General features: G+C 24.6%; 1 protein-coding gene across 1 annotated transcript in view; it reads right to left on the reverse strand.

Annotated features, from left to right (window-relative positions):
• The window catches only part of LOC111634771 (LIM domain only protein 7-like), a 36,013-nt gene that overhangs the window by 2,756 nt on the left and 11,121 nt on the right, over positions 1–22,136 (reverse strand). Inside the window, exons 2-10 of the mRNA XM_023379609.1 lie at positions 14,023–14,097; positions 10,854–11,008; positions 10,618–10,774; positions 7,149–7,223; positions 3,980–4,134; positions 3,744–3,900; positions 1,824–1,914; positions 1,528–1,739; positions 1,287–1,413 (exon numbers count right to left, since the gene is read on the reverse strand). Coding sequence (XP_023235377.1) covers positions 1,287–1,413; positions 1,528–1,739; positions 1,824–1,914; positions 3,744–3,900; positions 3,980–4,134; positions 7,149–7,223; positions 10,618–10,774; positions 10,854–11,008; positions 14,023–14,097 — 1,204 coding nt within the window. The remainder of the gene's footprint in view (positions 1–1,286; positions 1,414–1,527; positions 1,740–1,823; positions 1,915–3,743; positions 3,901–3,979; positions 4,135–7,148; positions 7,224–10,617; positions 10,775–10,853; positions 11,009–14,022; positions 14,098–22,136) is intronic.

Raw genomic sequence — 22,136 nt, forward strand, 5'->3', positions numbered from 1 at the left:
TTCTCAATGGAATTTAAATCTCCTTATCCATTTGGCCAGTAGATGTGACTAATCATTGTTTTATGTTTCTCATGCCACTCTAACACAGTATAGGCTCTGTAAATATGACAGATCATTTGGAACAACAGAGCATTGATGCCATGTGTATCACTGAGATGCTTTGCAAATGGTAAGACCTGATTGTTCAGAACAAACAGAATAAAATGATATTAATTAATTAAAATATTAAAGTTTTAAGTTAGTGAAAAACCACATGTGTAGTAATACATATTTATCACTTGTTAAAAATAAAATATAATCAAAAAAAGTTTTTATACTATTGTTATACACATATTTAGTAGAAAGTTATGTAACATATAAATACTGATAAGTACTCCAAAATTTTAAAAAGTTTCCTTTTAGAAATATCATTAAAGCAGCAGTAGTTAAAACTAACAGTGTTATCCTTTATTTGTTGACTGCTCAGTTGTCCTTTAAATGTTCTTTAAATATTTAATGTTAAATTTTAAATTATATGGAAATTTAAAAAATGGCATTTAGTAGTTTGTGTATAAATATAATATTAAATAATGTCAGTGTTCTTTGTTTCAAGTGCACCTGCCATAATGATATTTAAATAAAATTATTTCTTGTTAGAAATTTTTAAACAATTTATATCTTAAATATTTGTTTTCTTTAATTGGATTTTTGTCTTAAAATCCAATTATCACCAGAGAATCAACTTGTGTTATTTGCTTAGTGAATCTAGTAAAGGATGTATAAAAGAATTTAACAAACACACACAATAGATTTTTGTTCTCTTTTGTATTGAGAGTTAGCAAGAACACACTGTACATTGTTTACAGAACTTTTTAAAGCATATGGACATTTAAAGAATAGCAGACTACTGAGGTTAACTATGTTAGTTGCAAGTGCTCCTGTATTAACAATATTTTTTAAAAAAAAGTTATTTTGTTTTAGAAATTTTAAAATAATTTACATCTCTATATTTGTTTTATATAATAGATACTTTTTATCATTTGTACAAGCCTTGCAAACACTAATTACTATTTTTATTCCCATTATGGTTTCAGCTATGTCCATAATGGAGTGGCCATATAGTAAGATATCTATCAGGTTCAAACCACTTGTGAAATTCTTGAAGAAAACCCAAACTCAAATACATATTCCTCAGACCAGCAGGTTGCTACTTTTACCATCTGACTGTCACTAATAAGTGCTAATAATACTATTTATAATTTTAAACTTAAAAATTTTGGTACTTAAAATCATATTTTAGAACTTACCTGAATAAACCATGCTAACAACTGGTGTACTTTGATCTTTTCCTTCCTTTACAACAAAACCAAAATCTTTACTTTCACTTCCTTGTTTTAACCAGATCCTCAAAAATAATTCCACCCCGTCATCACTCTAAAAATGCAAAAATATTTTTTTTAAATAACACAAAATTCATAAATATATTTTATGCAAAAATACAATAATAAAATACAGTTTTTAAAAAGAGAAAAATGAGGAAACACTAACTTTTTTCTCATAGTGTGATAATGGATTGGAACTAAATTCTTCGAGTAGTTCAACACCAGTAGTTAAAGATCCTGTTGTATGTTGAAAATCAGAATCTAAACTGCTGCCGCTATCTTGACTAAAGTCTGAAGCGCTATCTGCGATATCACCAGCTTTGTGACTACTACTCAAACTATCCAACCCAGAATCGATATTGGTATAACCACTATTTGCTATAAATTTATTTTAATTACATATTTATTATATAATTAACATAATGTAAATAATAAAATCAATACATTAATTAATGTTATTACCATTACTTCTCTCTACTTCATTTTTATCTCGTTCAGTGCTATTGTTTATTCCATTTTCTGTTGTATAACTCCCATTAGGTATGCTATTTTTCTGTAAAGATATTAAAAAATTAATTACTTTTTACAATTTATTTATCACTTATTAATTGAATTGACATATAAACCTGTAGGATTATCTGTCACATCGTTTTAAGGCTGGTAAATAAATTAAATACAAATCAAATTGGCTAGAGACAAATGGTTACATTGCCATTTTATGTTGGATTTAATAATTAGAAATAAGTTAATTATATTTTAATTTATTTATTGTAAATTTTTTTATTTACTATAAAAAAATTTTATCATCAAAACAGGAAGAAACTACATTTATAATCTATTTTATGCTTCAGTACTTTATATTTTTATAGATTAAAAAATTATATAAATATATCAATATTATTACTACATACATTCTTAAAATATTTAAGAAATGTTAGCATGTTATAATATATTATATATTATACTTGATATAATTTGTATAACAAACAGTAGTGAAATTATAAATAAAATATATCTAAATTATATTTATATTACAGTATATTATATTATATTCGTATTATAATAAATAATAGAATATAATGTTTTAATAATGTTTCACAGAATGGGTTAAGACACTAGGAATACAGAAATTGAATTTGGGGCCCCCCTTCATTGCCTCATGCAGTTGCACAGTAGCAGATTATGTTCCTTTCAGACCCTAGGCATAATTTTGTTATAAAGCCTTTATGTAAAACTGTTCTTTTTATATTAAAAAGACAATAAAATCCTTAAATAATAACAAGTTTTTAGAGCCTTTTAAACATTTACTAAATTTTTAGAGGCATATTATCATTTACTATGAGATTTTTGAAGCCTCTTGAGACAATGAGGCCGAGGTGTGCATCTAATGCACTTATTGAGTAATCCACTACTGCAGTTGTGCAATAATCTGTAATGCAAAAATGCAAACTTTAATTTTCAGCCTCAAAACTTTAATCATACTATGTATTTTAAAGTCTCAATTTTCATTTTAGGATGTCTGCAATTTCAGATTGGAAAGTGAAACTTTAATATATCAAATATAACAATAATAATTAGTTAAAATATCCTATTAGTTGAAAGCCATTAAATTTATTTAAAGAAGAATGTTTCCGCTAATTTTCATATTTTAATTCTTCTCAAGTAAATGGAGCAAATAAACCTTTTGAAATCTTTATAAAATTATTTCATTTTTATGTTTTAAAATAATTTAAAATCAGATATGGATTCTTATGATAGAAATTGATAAAAAGTTTGTACTCTGTTGAGATATAAATAAATAAATAAGATATAAGTTTAGTTCTGGAAGCCAGAAACATTCATAATCAGTCAACCACATGACCGTTTTAAGTACATAAAACATATTAAGTAGAAAAGAAACAAAAAATTCTGTTGTAAATTAATTATTTTTTAGTGATACATAATTCTATTCTGTTAGATATGTTTACATGCTGCGTACAGTTTCATTTTTGAAACTTTTTAGCTTCCTAAACTAAGCATAAGTATCATTTATTTATAGATGTAGATTATATCTCAGTTAAATGAAGCATCTTGTATCCAATATAATTTCAGGAATTTTAAGATTTTAACATTTATTATGAATATTAAAAACCTCTAATACTGTTATCAAATTACTAGTTAAAATATAAATCTATATTCTATAAATATAAAACACCTAACTATAAATAATATCTCAATTTTGTATTACACAATACATTTTATTTTTGACTTTACAAAATTGTAATTAAAATATTTGTTTGTGTTAAATATTACAATATTTAATGGAAAGATGTAATTTACAAATCTATTTAATATAAACTTATAAAAATAAATCTATTTATAACAACAATAAAAATAACTAACCATTGTATTGTTTGAAATAACTTTGTCATTGTTTGCTTTTTCATTATCTTCATTTGTATCAGATTTCATACTAGAAATATCTTCATCAGATTTCATTTCATCTTCACTTGCAGGCCTTCCAAGTATAAGTAGATTATACTGTTTTGGTCTATGGGCCCTGAAAATAATAAAAAAATCATAAATATTTTCCATTCATTTCATTAAATATTTAAATTTTAAATATCTAACATAGATACCTTTCTTCCATCATTTCTGAAAACGTTTTCGTTCGCACTTTCTTTTGTTCTAATTGTCTTTGTTGTTCCTCTAACTCGATCCTCCTTATCTCTTCCAGCCTTTGTAAAGATCCTTCTGATTGTTTCCTTCTCCTTGATTTCCAACTATCTAAATTCTTTAATAAGTATCAAAATTTAATTTAGTAAATCTTTTATTGTTTCTGACTTCTTCTACATAACTAAAATTTAAAGTTTTAATTTGATAATATTGCAGATCAACCTGCAAAATGTCTATTGAAAATGAACTATCACATGAGCCTTCATTATTAGAAAGCAGTGAAAATAATGCACATAAAACTTTTCATAGAAGAGATCCAAAAAGGTTAAAGAAACCATATGCCTCCCTAAGTATATCTTTGTATTATGAACTGAATAGTTATTCAATGAATGAGGTAATTTCCTGACTTCATATTTATAAACAGTTCATCTGATTTTCTTCAGCTCTGACGTTATTATTAAATATTTTTCAAATTACTATATTCTATTAAACTTAAATATTACTGAATGAAAATTTAATTGTGTATTAAGAGCAAACATACAAATCTTTTTTTCATGCATTAAGAATAAAACTGACCTCAATTCAAACTGTTTTAGTTAAGAGCAACTTTATAATAATAATAATAATCATTAAAGCCATTCTCAGATTTAAAAAAAAAAGTTCAATTGGGGTCAGTTTCATTCTTAATGATTACAAAAAACAAAATAAAAATAAAAGAGAAATTGTATTTTTAATACTTAAAAAGAACGGAAATGCATTTTAAATAAAACTAAGAAAAAAAATTAAATATTCTTTACATTCTTCAAAAATGTTGTCATTAAATATCTTGTAATTTCTAGTTTCAAATTATATAAATTTGTATTTTTTGTTTTACTAAAGTTGGAATAAAATATTATTTATATCTGAAAATTTAAATTTTAAATGCTTGATACTGTATATAAGGGGGTCATAAGCCTGCAAACCAGATATGGCCCATTAAGACTTCATATCTGGCAGTGGTGTGCCGTCCATGGAAGCCGTGGAAGCACCACTTCCCACGTATTTTCTAAAATATAAATACATATTGTGCGATTATTTTCATATTTTAATGTACTTTGAATTAATTAAAATTAACATTTTATTATAACTGTGTTATGCATCTTATTACAAATTTCTATACAGTACTAGTGAAAAATAATGATAAGATTGCTATCTTATCATTATTTTTCACATGTAGTAAAGAAATTTGTATATTTGAATATAAATTCGTGTATGCATATTCCTAATGGAAGCACTGTATTGTCAAATACAGGACAGCTTTCACGGTGAAAATATTTGAATTGTATAAAGCAGCCAAATTATATTCATTTGCGCATGCGCTTTACAGAGCAACAACCTCGAAGTTTAGCTCATGGATGTTACACACCAAAATATCGTAAAACGCTTCTAATGATTTTATCCAGGGCTGTCACCGTACACCACTGATATGCCTTGATGATTTCTTTTCTAAAAATCAATGTTTCTAATATCTTGGGGGATTAAAACAAAAAATTCAAACTTCTAACTGTTTACATAAGTCGTAAATGCCTGGAAACCATAGAGCATTCGTTAGAGCCTTTTTTTTAGTTTACGTTTTAGTTTACCAAATAATAATGAATACAGCCCGCATCTGATATACATCTTTTTGACTGGTCCTTTGCTACATTTGTGTTTGAAACTCCTGCTGTATTTGAGTGGATATAAATAATATAAAAATAAGATAATAAATTACAATTTATTTATATATTCACACAACTTTAGTATACAACTCTTTTATTTTATTTGTAATGAGTATATGAGCTTCACTTAAATTTAAAGAAATCTTTACAAACAGAAAACAAAAAGTGTTTTAATTAGTTAATGATTTTCAAGCAACCTAATTACCTACCAAAAATGAAGATAGTTGCTTCAAAAATATTAATTAATTAAAATATTTTTGATTTCTCTAATAACTATTTTTTTACATCACAAATTTTTTATGTAATAATTACTTTTAACGTTTTTTAAAAGACCATCATTAGGTTCTCACATGTTAATCTTTACCATAAACCAATTCAAAATATTCTAATAGAATATAATATTGTAGTTAAACATAATCTGGCTAGTATAATTACTAGAATTATGTTTAAATATTTAATATTTTGAATTTTCTGTATCAAAAATGGTAAAGAATAACATATAAACAATAAATCCACAAACCTAATTTTCAATTAATGACAAATGATCTGCCATATTATCAGACTATAACAAGACTAATTTAATAATTAGATATAAAGTAATTTGACTGGAAGAGGCAATTAAGCTGCCATTTCATGATAATCTTAATAACTGTAATAAATTAATTTTAATGTTTTAATTTAAAATGTTCTGGATTAGTCCGGAGCAGGACTTAAATCCATAATTCCTGCTTATTTTGCAGTTATGCTATCTGGACCTCCATCTAGTCAAATCACTTCATATCTAATTATTAAATTAGTCTTATTATAGTCCAATAATACAGCAGACCATTTGCCACTGATTAACACATGCAAATCTCTGCACCTTTTGGAATATAAGATGAAAAATTCTATTAAACTCTATTACTTAGGCTTTCATTCCAGTCCATTCTAAGTGGTACCAAAACTGAAAAACAATTTTAGTACCACTTAGGATGTACTGGAAAGACTGAAATTATTAGAATTTTAGTGTAATTTTCATCTTAGTCTCCAAAAAAAGAGCAGAGAACTCTATATACCAAGTTTGATAAATAAATTTCTTTGCTATAGATTAACATATAAGAAAGAACCCAACAATAGTTATTTAAAAATCCAATAATACACTAAAAATTTATGCTGATTAGTAAAGGTTTGAATTATTTGATACCAATATCTGGTTTTGAGTTGTTTTAACTATTTTTTTTTTTAACTTTACAGCATTTCAGTTAAAGAGCTAAACATTATCTAAATATAACTTTTTTTTTAACAAATTTCAAATAATCAGCAAAACTTAAAATTTAATTTACTAGTACTTTAATAATACAAATATGTAATTAAAGAAGAAGTTTTAAGTTTCATACAGAAAACAGTTTCATGTTCCAATATATTAAATTGAATAAATATTTTTTATTTTACTTACAGATTGCCATTCTTCTTCTTCTTCTTTTACTTTTTCTTTCACTACTTTTGTTTCTGTTTTCTTCTGTTCTTGTTGCTAAAAAAAATTAAATAAATTGACAATCAACTAAACATTTTCATCATAATAATTTAACACTTAATTTTTATTTAAAGTTTTCTATGTTATCCATATGCATCATTGTATTTTAATATGACTATTTGAATAGATAAAATTAAAAGGTTTGATGAATAATAATTTATTTAACACAATACAATGCACATTAATAAATATGCTTTGTCACTGTAAATAAGATTATTTTTTGAATTATTTTTTACAGAAATTAAATATTAGTTGTACTTTTATATCATGATTCTAATTATATTCCAAATAATACAACATATAAAAAAATACTTAATTTTAAATTTTAAACTGTTTATGGAACATTACATACAATAATTATACAATGTTTTTCTTATCTGATTTATTTATTTAAACTTTAACATTTAATATTTAAAAATTCCTATTAGAAACAGATAAGTCTAAGATATTATTTCTGCATTATCATATTTATTGCACGTAGGCAGTGGTGCATTATAGTTTCGTGGGACCCAGGCAAATTTGAATGAAAGGGGCCCCCACGTACAGTGTCAACTTCAGACATTTTTTGTTTGGGGAAATTTTTGGAGGAATTTTCTTATAAAAGACTAGTTTGGTGCCCCTATCAGTGGGACCCCAGGTTATTGCCTTTTCTGTCCATAGGATAATGTGCCACTGCACATAAGCACTATTAATGTAAACTTCGGCATCAAATTTGTATATTAAAACTCAAATTAATGTAAAAGAAAGGTTTGTTTTAAAGCTTAAAAGTAAAAATAGTTAAAAAACAGGATTTGGAATTTAAAAATATATTTGTTTCATTGTTAATATAAATTTATCTTTTAAACTAAAATTAGAGAAACCAAAGAAGTCCAAATCTACTTTCAGATATACAGTGTCAAATATTCCTGGAGGCTTTAGGAATTTCAAGTAAGACCTATAAATTTATTAATAGCAATCACTTTGTCAATGTCACTAATTGTTCTTAATTTTCATGTTCACGGGTTTATTTCAATTTAATAGACTTCTGAATACAGATCTATTAAACTAGAATTTAAAAAAAATACATTAATTGTTCCTTTTACAATTTAATTCAAATTTTATTTTTGAAATTTTATTAAATTTTAATATAGAAATTTATATACAATATATATGCCAGCAGGACTTTCGTACTAATTTGTTTTGACAGATAATGACTTTATATTTATTTACTCTATCTCATAACAAGTTATAGTGATCTTTGTATACATCTATAATTTGTTTATAGCTTAAAAACATCATTTTTAAATATTACATTGTATATTTTAACATTGGCTATATATAAAAATGAGTAACATACTTGAATTTTATTAAACTAGAATAAATAATGTCTATTGTACAAATATAATATTTTATATTATATATAATTCACAGTTAAAGATATACATTGATTCAGTTTTAAAAGAATGTTTTTACAAGAATACTGTATACCAATTTATTGGAAAAATTTACAATTTATCAAGAACAGACTAATGGAAAGATCAAACATGGAATATTTTACTTGTGTTTATTATACTTTAACATAAAAAAGATAGTTATATAAGTATTATTTTGATCAATTTTCTTAATATTTGACACTACATTTATCTCGAATTATTCTACAATCTTTCTGATTTTACAGACTTAAATAAAAACTGTATAAATATTCTTTATACAAAAGATACACAGTGATTTCCAATGAGTAAAATAAGCCACTCCAAAATAATTTAGATCAATTATCATTAATTCAAGTAAATTTACAACAACAAAAGTAAATTATTAACCTTCTGAAGTTCAATCATAAATCTGGTCATACTAATTACTGAGTGATAATACAGTATATAATTTTTAAAGGGCCTATTCATACAGTAGCAAGCAAAAATTTTCATACATATTTATATAGGAATATTTCATATATACAATAGATTATTTTTGCATTTTATTAAAGCATAAATTCATTAACTTGCTTAAAATAAATAGAACTGATGTTTAATATATTAAAATAATTGTATTTCTATTCTGTCTGTTGTAAGATTATTTATGACGGAAAAAGTTTTTTTAATTGGAACTTTCAAAATAGCTTTATAACAAAAGTAACAATAGATAATAAATATTACATGTAAGGCAATTATTAAAAATAGCATCTTCATTAAAAGTATAAAATATTGATATAATGATAAGAAATTATTAATTAAAAATAATATAATATACAGACTTTTTAGACTGTAGAAATAGAAGGCAATTGCATGTTTTGTAAAAGCCTAATTTCTAATACTAAAAATAGAAGTTAAAATATAATATTTATGTTAGTCAAATGCTGCTGCTTTTTCTTCCATAGTCTCAGGATGAAAGAGAGTATAAATGATCAGATAAATCTGGCAATTGCTACATCTTTTTTTTCTTCTATTTTTCTCCCCCATACTGCCTTAAATTTAATACTTCTTTTGTGTATACCTTGCTCAATCACCTTTCTCCAACCTTTTCTTGATCTTTCTCTCAGACATTTACCAATTACTTTTCTCTCATATGTTTGTCTTGGAAGTCTTTTTCCTCCATTCTTTTGCATGATTGAACTATCATAATCTTATTCCACTGATTTCCTCTAGCAAACTTTCTAAAGCTCAAGCTTTCTCTAATCTCTTCAACTTTTATTTTAGTCAAATTCTGACTAATTTAAACGATCTATGTTACTCACCCAACACTGTTTTTCTAGTGNAAATAATTTAAAATCAGATATGGATTCTTATGATAGAAATTGATAAAAAGTTTGTACTCTGTTGAGATATAAATAAATAAATAAGATATAAGTTTAGTTCTGGAAGCCAGAAACATTCATAATCAGTCAACCACATGACCGTTTTAAGTACATAAAACATATTAAGTAGAAAAGAAACAAAAAATTCTGTTGTAAATTAATTATTTTTTAGTGATACATAATTCTATTCTGTTAGATATGTTTACATGCTGCGTACAGTTTCATTTTTGAAACTTTTTAGCTTCCTAAACTAAGCATAAGTATCATTTATTTATAGATGTAGATTATATCTCAGTTAACTGAAGCATCTTGTATCCAATATAATTTCAGGAATTTTAAGATTTTAACATTCATTATGAATATTAAAAACCTCTAATACTGTTATCAAATTACTAGTTAAAATATAAATCTATATTCTATAAATATAAAACACCTAACTATAAATAATATCTCAATTTTGTATTACACAATACATTTTATTTTTGACTTTACAAAATTGTAATTAAAATATTTGTTTGTGTTAAATATTACAATATTTAATGGAAAGATGTAATTTACAAATCTATTTAATATAAACTTATAAAAATAAATCTATTTATAACAACAATAAAAATAACTAACCATTGTATTGTTTGAAATAACTTTGTCATTGTTTGCTTTTTCATTATCTTCATTTGTATCAGATTTCATACTAGAAATATCTTCATCAGATTTCATTTCATCTTCACTTGCAGGCCTTCCAAGTATAAGTAGATTATACTGTTTTGGTCTATGGGCCCTGAAAATAATAAAAAAGTCATAAATATTTTCCATTCATTTCATTAAATATTTAAATTTTAAATATCTAACATAGATACCTTTCTTCCATCATTTCTGAAAACGTTTTCGTTCGCACTTTCTTTTGTTCTAATTGTCTTTGTTGTTCCTCTAACTCGATCCTCCTTATCTCTTCCAGCCTTTGTAAAGATCCTTCTGATTGTTTCCTTCTCCTTGATTTCCAACTATCTAAATTCTTTAATAAGTATCAAAATTTAATTTAGTAAATCTTTTATTGTTTCTGACTTCTTCTACATAACTAAAATTTAAAGTTTTAATTTGATAATATTGCAGATCAACCTGCAAAATGTCTATTGAAAATGAACTATCACATGAGCCTTCATTATTAGAAAGCAGTGAAAATAATGCACATAAAACTTTTCATAGAAGAGATCCAAAAAGGTTAAAGAAACCATATGCCTCCCTAAGTATATCTTTGTATTATGAACTGAATAGTTATTCAATGAATGAGGTAATTTCCTGACTTCATATTTATAAACAGTTCATCTGATTTTCTTCAGCTCTGACGTTATTATTAAATATTTTTCAAATTACTATATTCTATTAAACTTAAATATTACTGAATGAAAATTTAATTGTGTATTAAGAGCAAACATACAAATCTTTTTTTCATGCATTAAGAATAAAACTGACCTCAATTCAAACTGTTTTAGTTAAGAGCAACTTTATAATAATAATAATAATCATTAAAGCCATTCTCAGATTTAAAAAAAAAAGTTCAATTGGGGTCAGTTTCATTCTTAATGATTACAAAAAACAAAATAAAAATAAAAGAGAAATTGTATTTTTAATACTTAAAAAGAACGGAAATGCATTTTAAATAAAACTAAGAAAAAAAATTAAATATTCTTTACATTCTTCAAAAATGTTGTCATTAAATATCTTGTAATTTCTAGTTTCAAATTATATAAATTTGTATTTTTTGTTTTACTAAAGTTGGAATAAAATATTATTTATATCTGAAAATTTAAATTTTAAATGCTTGATACTGTATATAAGGGGGTCATAAGCCTGCAAACCAGATATGGCCCATTAAGACTTCATATCTGGCAGTGGTGTGCCGTCCATGGAAGCCGTGGAAGCACCACTTCCCACGTATTTTCTAAAATATAAATACATATTGTGCGATTATTTTCATATTTTAATGTACTTTGAATTAATTAAAATTAACATTTTATTATAACTGTGTTATGCATCTTATTACAAATTTCTATACAGTACTAGTGAAAAATAATGATAAGATTGCTATCTTATCATTATTTTTCACATGTAGTAAAGAAATTTGTATATTTGAATATAAATTCGTGTATGCATATTCCTAATGGAAGCACTGTATTGTCAAATACAGGACAGCTTTCACGGTGAAAATATTTGAATTGTATAAAGCAGCCAAATTATATTCATTTGCGCATGCGCTTTACAGAGCAACAACCTCGAAGTTTAGCTCATGGATGTTACACACCAAAATATCGTAAAACGCTTCTAATGATTTTATCCAGGGCTGTCACCGTACACCACTGATATGCCTTGATGATTTCTTTTCTAAAAATCAATGTTTCTAATATCTTGGGGGATTAAAACAAAAAATTCAAACTTCTAACTGTTTACATAAGTCGTAAATGCCTGGAAACCATAGAGCATTCGTTAGAGCCTTTTTTTTAGTTTACGTTTTAGTTTACCAAATAATAATGAATACAGCCCGCATCTGATATACATCTTTTTGACTGGTCCTTTGCTACATTTGTGTTTGAAACTCCTGCTGTATTTGAGTGGATATAAATAATATAAAAATAAGATAATAAATTACAATTTATTTATATATTCACACAACTTTAGTATACAACTCTTTTATTTTATTTGTAATGAGTATATGAGCTTCACTTAAATTTAAAGAAATCTTTACAAACAGAAAACAAAAAGTGTTTTAATTAGTTAATGATTTTCAAGCAACCTAATTACCTACCAAAAATGAAGATAGTTGCTTCAAAAATATTAATTAATTAAAATATTTTTGATTTCTCTAATAACTATTTTTTTACATCACAAATTTTTTATGTAATAATTACTTTTAACGTTTTTTAAAAGACCATCATTAGGTTCTCACATGTTAATCTTTACCATAAACCAATTCAAAATATTCTAATAGAATATAATATTGTAGTTAAACATAATCTGGCTAGTATAATTACTAGAATTATGTTTAAATATTTAATATTTTGAATTTTCTGTATCAAAAATGGTAAAGAATAACATATAAACAATAAATCCACAAACCTAATTTTCAATTAATGACAAATGATCTGCCATATTATCAGACTATAACAAGACTAATTTAATAATTAGATATAAAGTAATTTGACTGGAAGAGGCAATTAAGCTGCCATTTCATGATAATCTTAATAACTGTAATAAATTAATTTTAATGTTTTAATTTAAAATGTTCTGGATTAGTCCGGAGCAGGACTTAAATCCATAATTCCTGCTTATTTTGCAGTTATGCTATCTGGACCTCCATCTAGTCAAATCACTTCATATCTAATTATTAAATTAGTCTTATTATAGTCCAATAATACAGCAGACCATTTGCCACTGATTAACACATGCAAATCTCTGCACCTTTTGGAATATAAGATGAAAAATTCTATTAAACTCTATTACTTAGGCTTTCATTCCAGTCCATTCTAAGTGGTACCAAAACTGAAAAACAATTTTAGTACCACTTAGGATGTACTGGAAAGACTGAAATTATTAGAATTTTAGTGTAATTTTCATCTTAGTCTCCAAAAAAAGAGCAGAGAACTCTATATACCAAGTTTGATAAATAAATTTCTTTGCTATAGATTAACATATAAGAAAGAACCCAACAATAGTTATTTAAAAATCCAATAATACACTAAAAATTTATGCTGATTAGTAAAGGTTTGAATTATTTGATACCAATATCTGGTTTTGAGTTGTTTTAACTATTTTTTTTTTTAACTTTACAGCATTTCAGTTAAAGAGCTAAACATTATCTAAATATAACTTTTTTTTTAACAAATTTCAAATAATCAGCAAAACTTAAAATTTAATTTACTAGTACTTTAATAATACAAATATGTAATTAAAGAAGAAGTTTTAAGTTTCATACAGAAAACAGTTTCATGTTCCAATATATTAAATTGAATAAATATTTTTTATTTTACTTACAGATTGCCATTCTTCTTCTTCTTCTTTTACTTTTTCTTTCACTACTTTTGTTTCTGTTTTCTTCTGTTCTTGTTGCTAAAAAAAATTAAATAAATTGACAATCAACTAAACATTTTCATCATAATAATTTAACACTTAATTTTTATTTAAAGTTTTCTATGTTATCCATATGCATCATTGTATTTTAATATGACTATTTGAATAGATAAAATTAAAAGGTTTGATGAATAATAATTTATTTAACACAATACAATGCACATTAATAAATATGCTTTGTCACTGTAAATAAGATTATTTTTTGAATTATTTTTTACAGAAATTAAATATTAGTTGTACTTTTATATCATGATTCTAATTATATTCCAAATAATACAACATATAAAAAAATACTTAATTTTAAATTTTAAACTGTTTATGGAACATTACATACAATAATTATACAATGTTTTTCTTATCTGATTTATTTATTTAAACTTTAACATTTAATATTTAAAAATTCCTATTAGAAACAGATAAGTCTAAGATATTATTTCTGCATTATCATATTTATTGCACGTAGGCAGTGGTGCATTATAGTTTCGTGGGACCCAGGCAAATTTGAATGAAAGGGGCCCCCACGTACAGTGTCAACTTCAGACATTTTTTGTTTGGGGAAATTTTTGGAGGAATTTTCTTATAAAAGACTAGTTTGGTGCCCCTATCAGTGGGACCCCAGGTTATTGCCTTTTCTGTCCATAGGATAATGTGCCACTGCACATAAGCACTATTAATGTAAACTTCGGCATCAAATTTGTATATTAAAACTCAAATTAATGTAAAAGAAAGGTTTGTTTTAAAGCTTAAAAGTAAAAATAGTTAAAAAACAGGATTTGGAATTTAAAAATATATTTGTTTCATTGTTAATATAAATTTATCTTTTAAACTAAAATTAGAGAAACCAAAGAAGTCCAAATCTACTTTCAGATATACAGTGTCAAATATTCCTGGAGGCTTTAGGAATTTCAAGTAAGACCTATAAATTTATTAATAGCAATCACTTTGTCAATGTCACTAATTGTTCTTAATTTTCATGTTCACGGGTTTATTTCAATTTAATAGACTTCTGAATACAGATCTATTAAACTAGAATTTAAAAAAAATACATTAATTGTTCCTTTTACAATTTAATTCAAATTTTATTTTTGAAATTTTATTAAATTTTAATATAGAAATTTATATACAATATATATGCCAGCAGGACTTTCGTACTAATTTGTTTTGACAGATAATGACTTTATATTTATTTACTCTATCTCATAACAAGTTATAGTGATCTTTGTATACATCTATAATTTGTTTATAGCTTAAAAACATCATTTTTAAATATTACATTGTATATTTTAACATTGGCTATATATAAAAATGAGTAACATACTTGAATTTTATTAAACTAGAATAAATAATGTCTATTGTACAAATATAATATTTTATATTATATATAATTCACAGTTAAAGATATACATTGATTCAGTTTTAAAAGAATGTTTTTACAAGAATACTGTATACCAATTTATTGGAAAAATTTACAATTTATCAAGAACAGACTAATGGAAAGATCAAACATGGAATATTTTACTTGTGTTTATTATACTTTAACATAAAAAAGATAGTTATATAAGTATTATTTTGATCAATTTTCTTAATATTTGACACTACATTTATCTCGAATTATTCTACAATCTTTCTGATTTTACAGACTTAAATAAAAACTGTATAAATATTCTTTATACAAAAGATACACAGTGATTTCCAATGAGTAAAATAAGCCACTCCAAAATAATTTAGATCAATTATCATTAATTCAAGTAAATTTACAACAACAAAAGTAAATTATTAACCTTCTGAAGTTCAATCATAAATCTGGTCATACTAATTACTGAGTGATAATACAGTATATAATTTTTAAAGGGCCTATTCATACAGTAGCAAGCAAAAATTTTCATACATATTTATATAGGAATATTTCATATATACAATAGATTATTTTTGCATTTTATTAAAGCATAAATTCATTAACTTGCTTAAAATAAATAGAACTGATGTTTAATATATTAAAATAATTGTATTTCTATTCTGTCTGTTGTAAGATTATTTATGACGGAAAAAGTTTTTTTAATTGGAACTTTCAAAATAGCTTTATAACAAAAGTAACAATAGATAATAAATATTACATGTAAGGCAATTATTAAAAATAGCATCTTCATTAAAAGTATAAAATATTGATATAATGATAAGAAATTATTAATTAAAAATAATATAATATACAGACTTTTTAGACTGTAGAAATAGAAGGCAATTGCATGTTTTGTAAAAGCCTAATTTCTAATACTAAAAATAGAAGTTAAAATATAATATTTATGTTAGTCAAATGCTGCTGCTTTTTCTTCCATAGTCTCAGGATGAAAGAGAGTATAAATGATCAGATAAATCTGGCAATTGCTACATCTTTTTTTTCTTCTATTTTTCTCCCCCATACTGCCTTAAATTTAATACTTCTTTTGTGTATACCTTGCTCAATCACCTTTCTCCAACCTTTTCTTGATCTTTCTCTCAGACATTTACCAATTACTTTTCTCTCATATGTTTGTCTTGGAAGTCTTTTTCCTCCATTCTTTTGCATGATTGAACTATCATAATCTTATTCCACTGATTTCCTCTAGCAAACTTTCTAAAGCTCAAGCTTTCTCTAATCTCTTCAACTTTTATTTTAGTCAAATTCTGACTAATTTAAACGATCTATGTTACTCACCCAACACTGTTTTTCTAGTGTTTATAACTTTATGATCCTAACACTTTCATTTTGAATAAAAATGTCTTTTTAATTTGTTAATATCCTTGAAGATGAATTATAAGAACCTGAAAGTACTAAGATAATAAATCTTCTATTTAAAATTTTCAAAAATTGATGCTTAAGAAATGTCTTAATTTACAATTCTATTTTTTACATTGTTAGAAAACATACTTTTAGAAAAAATATCACATATTGTACATCCAGTAAGAAAATAAATCTGCTTTAAAATTATGTATACCGTAAGTAGAGACAAATAGTAAACACACAAATTGGAACATTTGCAATAATACAGTAATGCAACCAAATGGCAGTGTTCCTGTGCATAGATACATCATTCCGAAAATAGACTGACACTTCAAGCACATGTTCTAACCAAATATAACCACTCAAAATGTAACAGCAAACTATTAAATTTTAATTGAAATTATCATAAATTAAATATATTTTTCAAATTCTTTTTTTTTTTTCTTTTTTCAAATTCTTCATATTTCTTTATCATTGGATATTTTAAACCTTAAAATTATGTTAATATATACAGTAACTTTATGATTTAAACTTTATTTCAGTTTATTTATCTTCTTATGAATCATTAAACAAATAATTTCTATAATAAAGTAAAATAATACACTAAAAATAAAAATTATCTTTATTTTTTTACTTTAATTAAGATTTTCATGAAAATCTTAATTAATTACAAATGAATTCTGGAAGTTTTTCATATTTAAAGGCTTTAAAATGCACTTTTTAAAATCATTTACTAGTAATTTAATTATAAAAACTTAATATTTCATACATTTTTCATCCTTTGTGATTTATCTTTTTCTGTATTTCAACATAAATTCTTTAAGTATAATTGGATTTTACATTTAAATTCTATTGTAAAAAGGGCAGACTATACCAGAAGAGAATAATATCATAGTATATCAATGCAAATATTACATAAATTTATAATTTATAACTTTTGGTTTATAAAAAAACACAAAAAATTCAAATTACATATAAGACCTATTAGCTTATAAATTATAAAGCCTTAATTTAATACTAGATTATAAATGTCTTTTATTGCTTAAAAAAAATAAATTTATATTATTTTTGCACAGAATAATGCAAAAATAAGGATGGAAGAGCAATGTATTCAATTAATTAATTTATTTATTAATATAATTAATAAAATGTGTTAATAAAATGAGATGTGACACATCTATCGAAAAGATGATAACGCTTGGAATAGTGGAAGGAAAAAGATGAAAGGCCTGATAATGAATGTGATGAATGGATGGAGTGTTGAAAGGTACAGAGATGAGCTTACAGAAGTTGTGCAAGACAGCACAAAACAGAATCCCTCAGCGAACCTTTATTCACAGAGTCACCAGGAGTCAGAAACAACTTGATGAATCTTAACATCATTTATAAAAATAGTAAACTGAATTGTAATTACAATTCATAATAATAATAAATTAACTCCCATTATTCTATCTTTGTAAACAAATTCTAAATTAAACAAAATGAATTAGTGTAATGAAATAAATTTGTATAATAATAAATAACAGATGTTTCAAAAGGCACTTAAACCTTGAACTTCTGCACTTAAACTTCAAACTTCAGCAAATGAGATTAATTGTTCATCATTATAGTATTAGTTTCAATATTATCTTTTTTTTAGTTGTAAGTCATAACTGTAATCTGAAATGATGATTTATATCAACCCCTNCTTGTTAACTTCGATTTGCCAATTCCTATCACATGGGAATCTCCAATTTCCCATATCCCAAGGCTAAAATTGAAAGGAAAAATAAGAAAACAGTGCAGAATAAGAGGATGATAAACGAAAATTCCACTTCGACAATTTAATTTAAGCCAGACAGATTTATAACTGAAATCAAACTTTAAAAAATTAATGACTAAACAACCGATAAATTTAGTAAATGATTCAAGAGATAACAAAATAAAAAATAATGTTGAAGTGAGTTTACTTTCGACATCATTATCATTAAAAAGGCTTGTATATCTTATCAAAATTCTTTGTTGTATATTATATTTTCAAAATGGAATTTTGAAAATATATGATGTATGATAAGAGAATTTCTTTTTTTTTAATCCTATTTTAGGTCAATGTTTCCTTTTATTTCTAACACCCTTCAAACCCTTTTCCTTCCAGTTTTCCCTTGAGTGTTTTACCACCCTTGAGGGGAGGTAGTTCCCACTTTGAGAAACACTGCTTTACACTATAAATAAATAAAATTACATTCTAGAATAAAAATTATGCATTTTACATTTCAGTACAATGAAAAAAGTAAAGCAATGGTAACTGACAGCCACAAGAAGTCCTTTATTACAATACAATCATGCAGCTCAGTTTGAATCTATTGTAAACTGTAATTTGTTTATTACAATATTTATATTAAACTTTCCATGTATTTCAATAATCCTTATCTGTACAGAAAAAAAAATGTACATAGCATTATACTCATTGTAATGCCAATCCTTGAAGATCTTATAATCCCTGAATTATCAAATTGTTATTGTCATTACTTATATTTTATCTATTATTAGCAATATGCCACAGTATTTTGGTTTTGTTATGAGATTTTACTTGAAGATCCCTGACTGATTCTCTTACTTTAATATAAGAGAATCAATCCCTCAAATGTAATCAGAAACTTTCAGGGATTAGCATTATAATAAATATAATACAAATTAAAGATAAAATAAATAAAATATCACATTAAAACATGTGAATTAGAAGCAATAATAAATATTTCAAAGAATTTTTATAGACTAAATGAAGATTTGTTAAAATCTTACAGAGTGAATTAAAAATTCTAGAATAAATTGTACTATTCTAGAATCTCATATACAATGAATAAAGAGTGTTTTTTTGATATTTTGTACACGTCGAAAGGGAGTTCAGTTTAGTAAATATTTACAGACACCCCCTTGAAAATGTGCTTAATAATCAATATTTTTGTGTAGAATCAGCAAGTTGTGAAAGAAGAAGAAGAAGCACCAGTTGACCTTGAGTTTCCCTTTTTCTCTCTCCCTAGTCTGACTCACCAAAATTTTATTATTATTTTAAGTATTTCTTTACTTGAATCACAACCTTAAAAAGAAGAATCTTTTTTTAAACCCTCAATGATTAATTCATTCTAATTATAAACTATATATTTAGTTCAAAAACTAGAATGATATGTTTTAATAAACAAAAAGCAGCATTCACATCCTTTTAAAACTTTACATTTGCATAATTTTACATTAAAAAATATTGTTCCTTTTTCCTTTTTTTGAGGGGGAGCTGTTTTGCTACATTATACAAGCTTTTAATTATAGGTTTTGTTTACAGTATTGTCCCTATTTGTGCTGTAAATTGCCAGTGTAGGTATATGTAAAATGTATTAAAAGGCTTTCATTTATGTGTGTAACGTTAATTCGGGTAATCGATAGAGAACTGTAATTCGATAGAGGAAAACAAGATTACAATCTATCAACAAATAGTAATCTGTTACAGGCAATTATTCAGGTAAGAGAGATTGTTCAAAAGAGGAAGCCCGGTGGCCGTGTCAATGTACTCCATGCAATAAAAGAGCAGCAGCAGCAACAGGGGGAAAAAGAAAAAAGTAAATAAATAAAATTGCCAATCTGAATTTTACAGATGTTTCCCATGGGATCAGATATATTGGCATTTCTCCAAGCTAAAAGTCATTATTGTGTTATAAACAAAAATTGTTGGGAATTAAATTTAAAATTAATTTTTCAATAAAAAATGGCCTTAAAACATACCAATAAAAATACATTTTTAATCAAAAAACACTTAAAAATTATTTTTACAGTATTTCAATCTAGTAATTAATGTTCTTTTTTAGTATTTAAGCTTTAATTGTCACACACAAATAAAAATTTGATTTTAGGTTAGGAATATAACAAAGGACAACGCAGTTGAAAATGGGATAAATTTTTATACAGAATACAAAAAATGGCATATTGACAACAGTCACAATTAAAATACTTACCATACTTAAATCAAACTGAAAATAATTAAATCTTAATAAAGTAGATAATATTATTTATTTTGTATAATGGTACTTTGTTTAGAAGACTTACTGATAATTAAATAATGATAAATATCAAAATAAATTGTGATTATAATCAATACATTTTATTATATAATTTGTATGATTAATTTTATTATAATAAAATAAACTAAATCATAAAATTATATAAACTATTTTTAATATATTTATTAAATGTTATTAAACAATAATAAAATATGACATTATTAAACACATGTAAGCATACTTATTTTATATTATTATTACTACAGCAATTATTTACATGTACCATGCAAACAAAAACATATTTTGAAAAGTCATTGCATGTTAAATATAAAATTATTGAGAAAGATCAATAGATGTTTTAGAAAAATATGCTGATTACTCTAAAACAAATCTTATAACTTTATTTATCAAAATAAAGTTATAAAAATTATGCCATCAAACAAATATATAATTTATTTTTGTAACTAAACAGAAGATAAATCCGCTGGTGGATCATCGTACAGGCACAAGAAGCATATGGTTGGGGCCTCTAAAAGTTAGCAGTTTAAAAACAGATACATTCTACAAATCTCAGGCACAGATACCAACTTCATCTACACATTTAGAGATTTATTTTTAAGAAAACAATTGACTGATCGGGATTTTTTTTTATTAAATAATACATTGATTTGATAGCATTACTTAGTATTTAGTACAAGGTGTTTCAAAAATAGGTTGCACTTGGAGCCCTGCAAGTGCTTAATCCACCACTGAATAAATCACCTTATACTTTCTAGAAATATGAATTGAAAATATTTTACATATTCTTGGATTAATTAGATAATTTAATTATAAATTGAAGTTTATTGAATATTTAATAAATTCATTTTGATTTTCTGATTTTTGGATGGTAAATTTACGATGAAAAACTTTTTCTCTCTTGATTTAAGAACCAAAGATTTTATAAAACATTTCAATCACTTACAAAATTTCATTTGTTTAAGAAATTATTAATTTTGGTTAATATTAATAAAAGTATACACTGTATTGTTTATCAACATTGTGAGTATTATTATTACAGCACAAGGAAAAATAATAAATTCTTCTATTAAATTATGATAATTTCTAATAAAATTAAAATATTAATAACTGTTTTTTTTATACACATATAAAGTAACTATTTTGTGATTATTTTTTTATGCTTTTTAAAATTAGGTAAATGTTTACCTAAAACTAAAATATATTATATTATA

The sequence above is a fragment of the Centruroides sculpturatus genome, unplaced genomic scaffold (genome assembly GCF_000671375.1).
Source record: "Centruroides sculpturatus isolate CEXI.00-Female unplaced genomic scaffold, Cexi_2.0 scaffold492, whole genome shotgun sequence".
Taxonomy (NCBI): Eukaryota; Metazoa; Arthropoda; class Arachnida; order Scorpiones; family Buthidae; genus Centruroides; species Centruroides sculpturatus.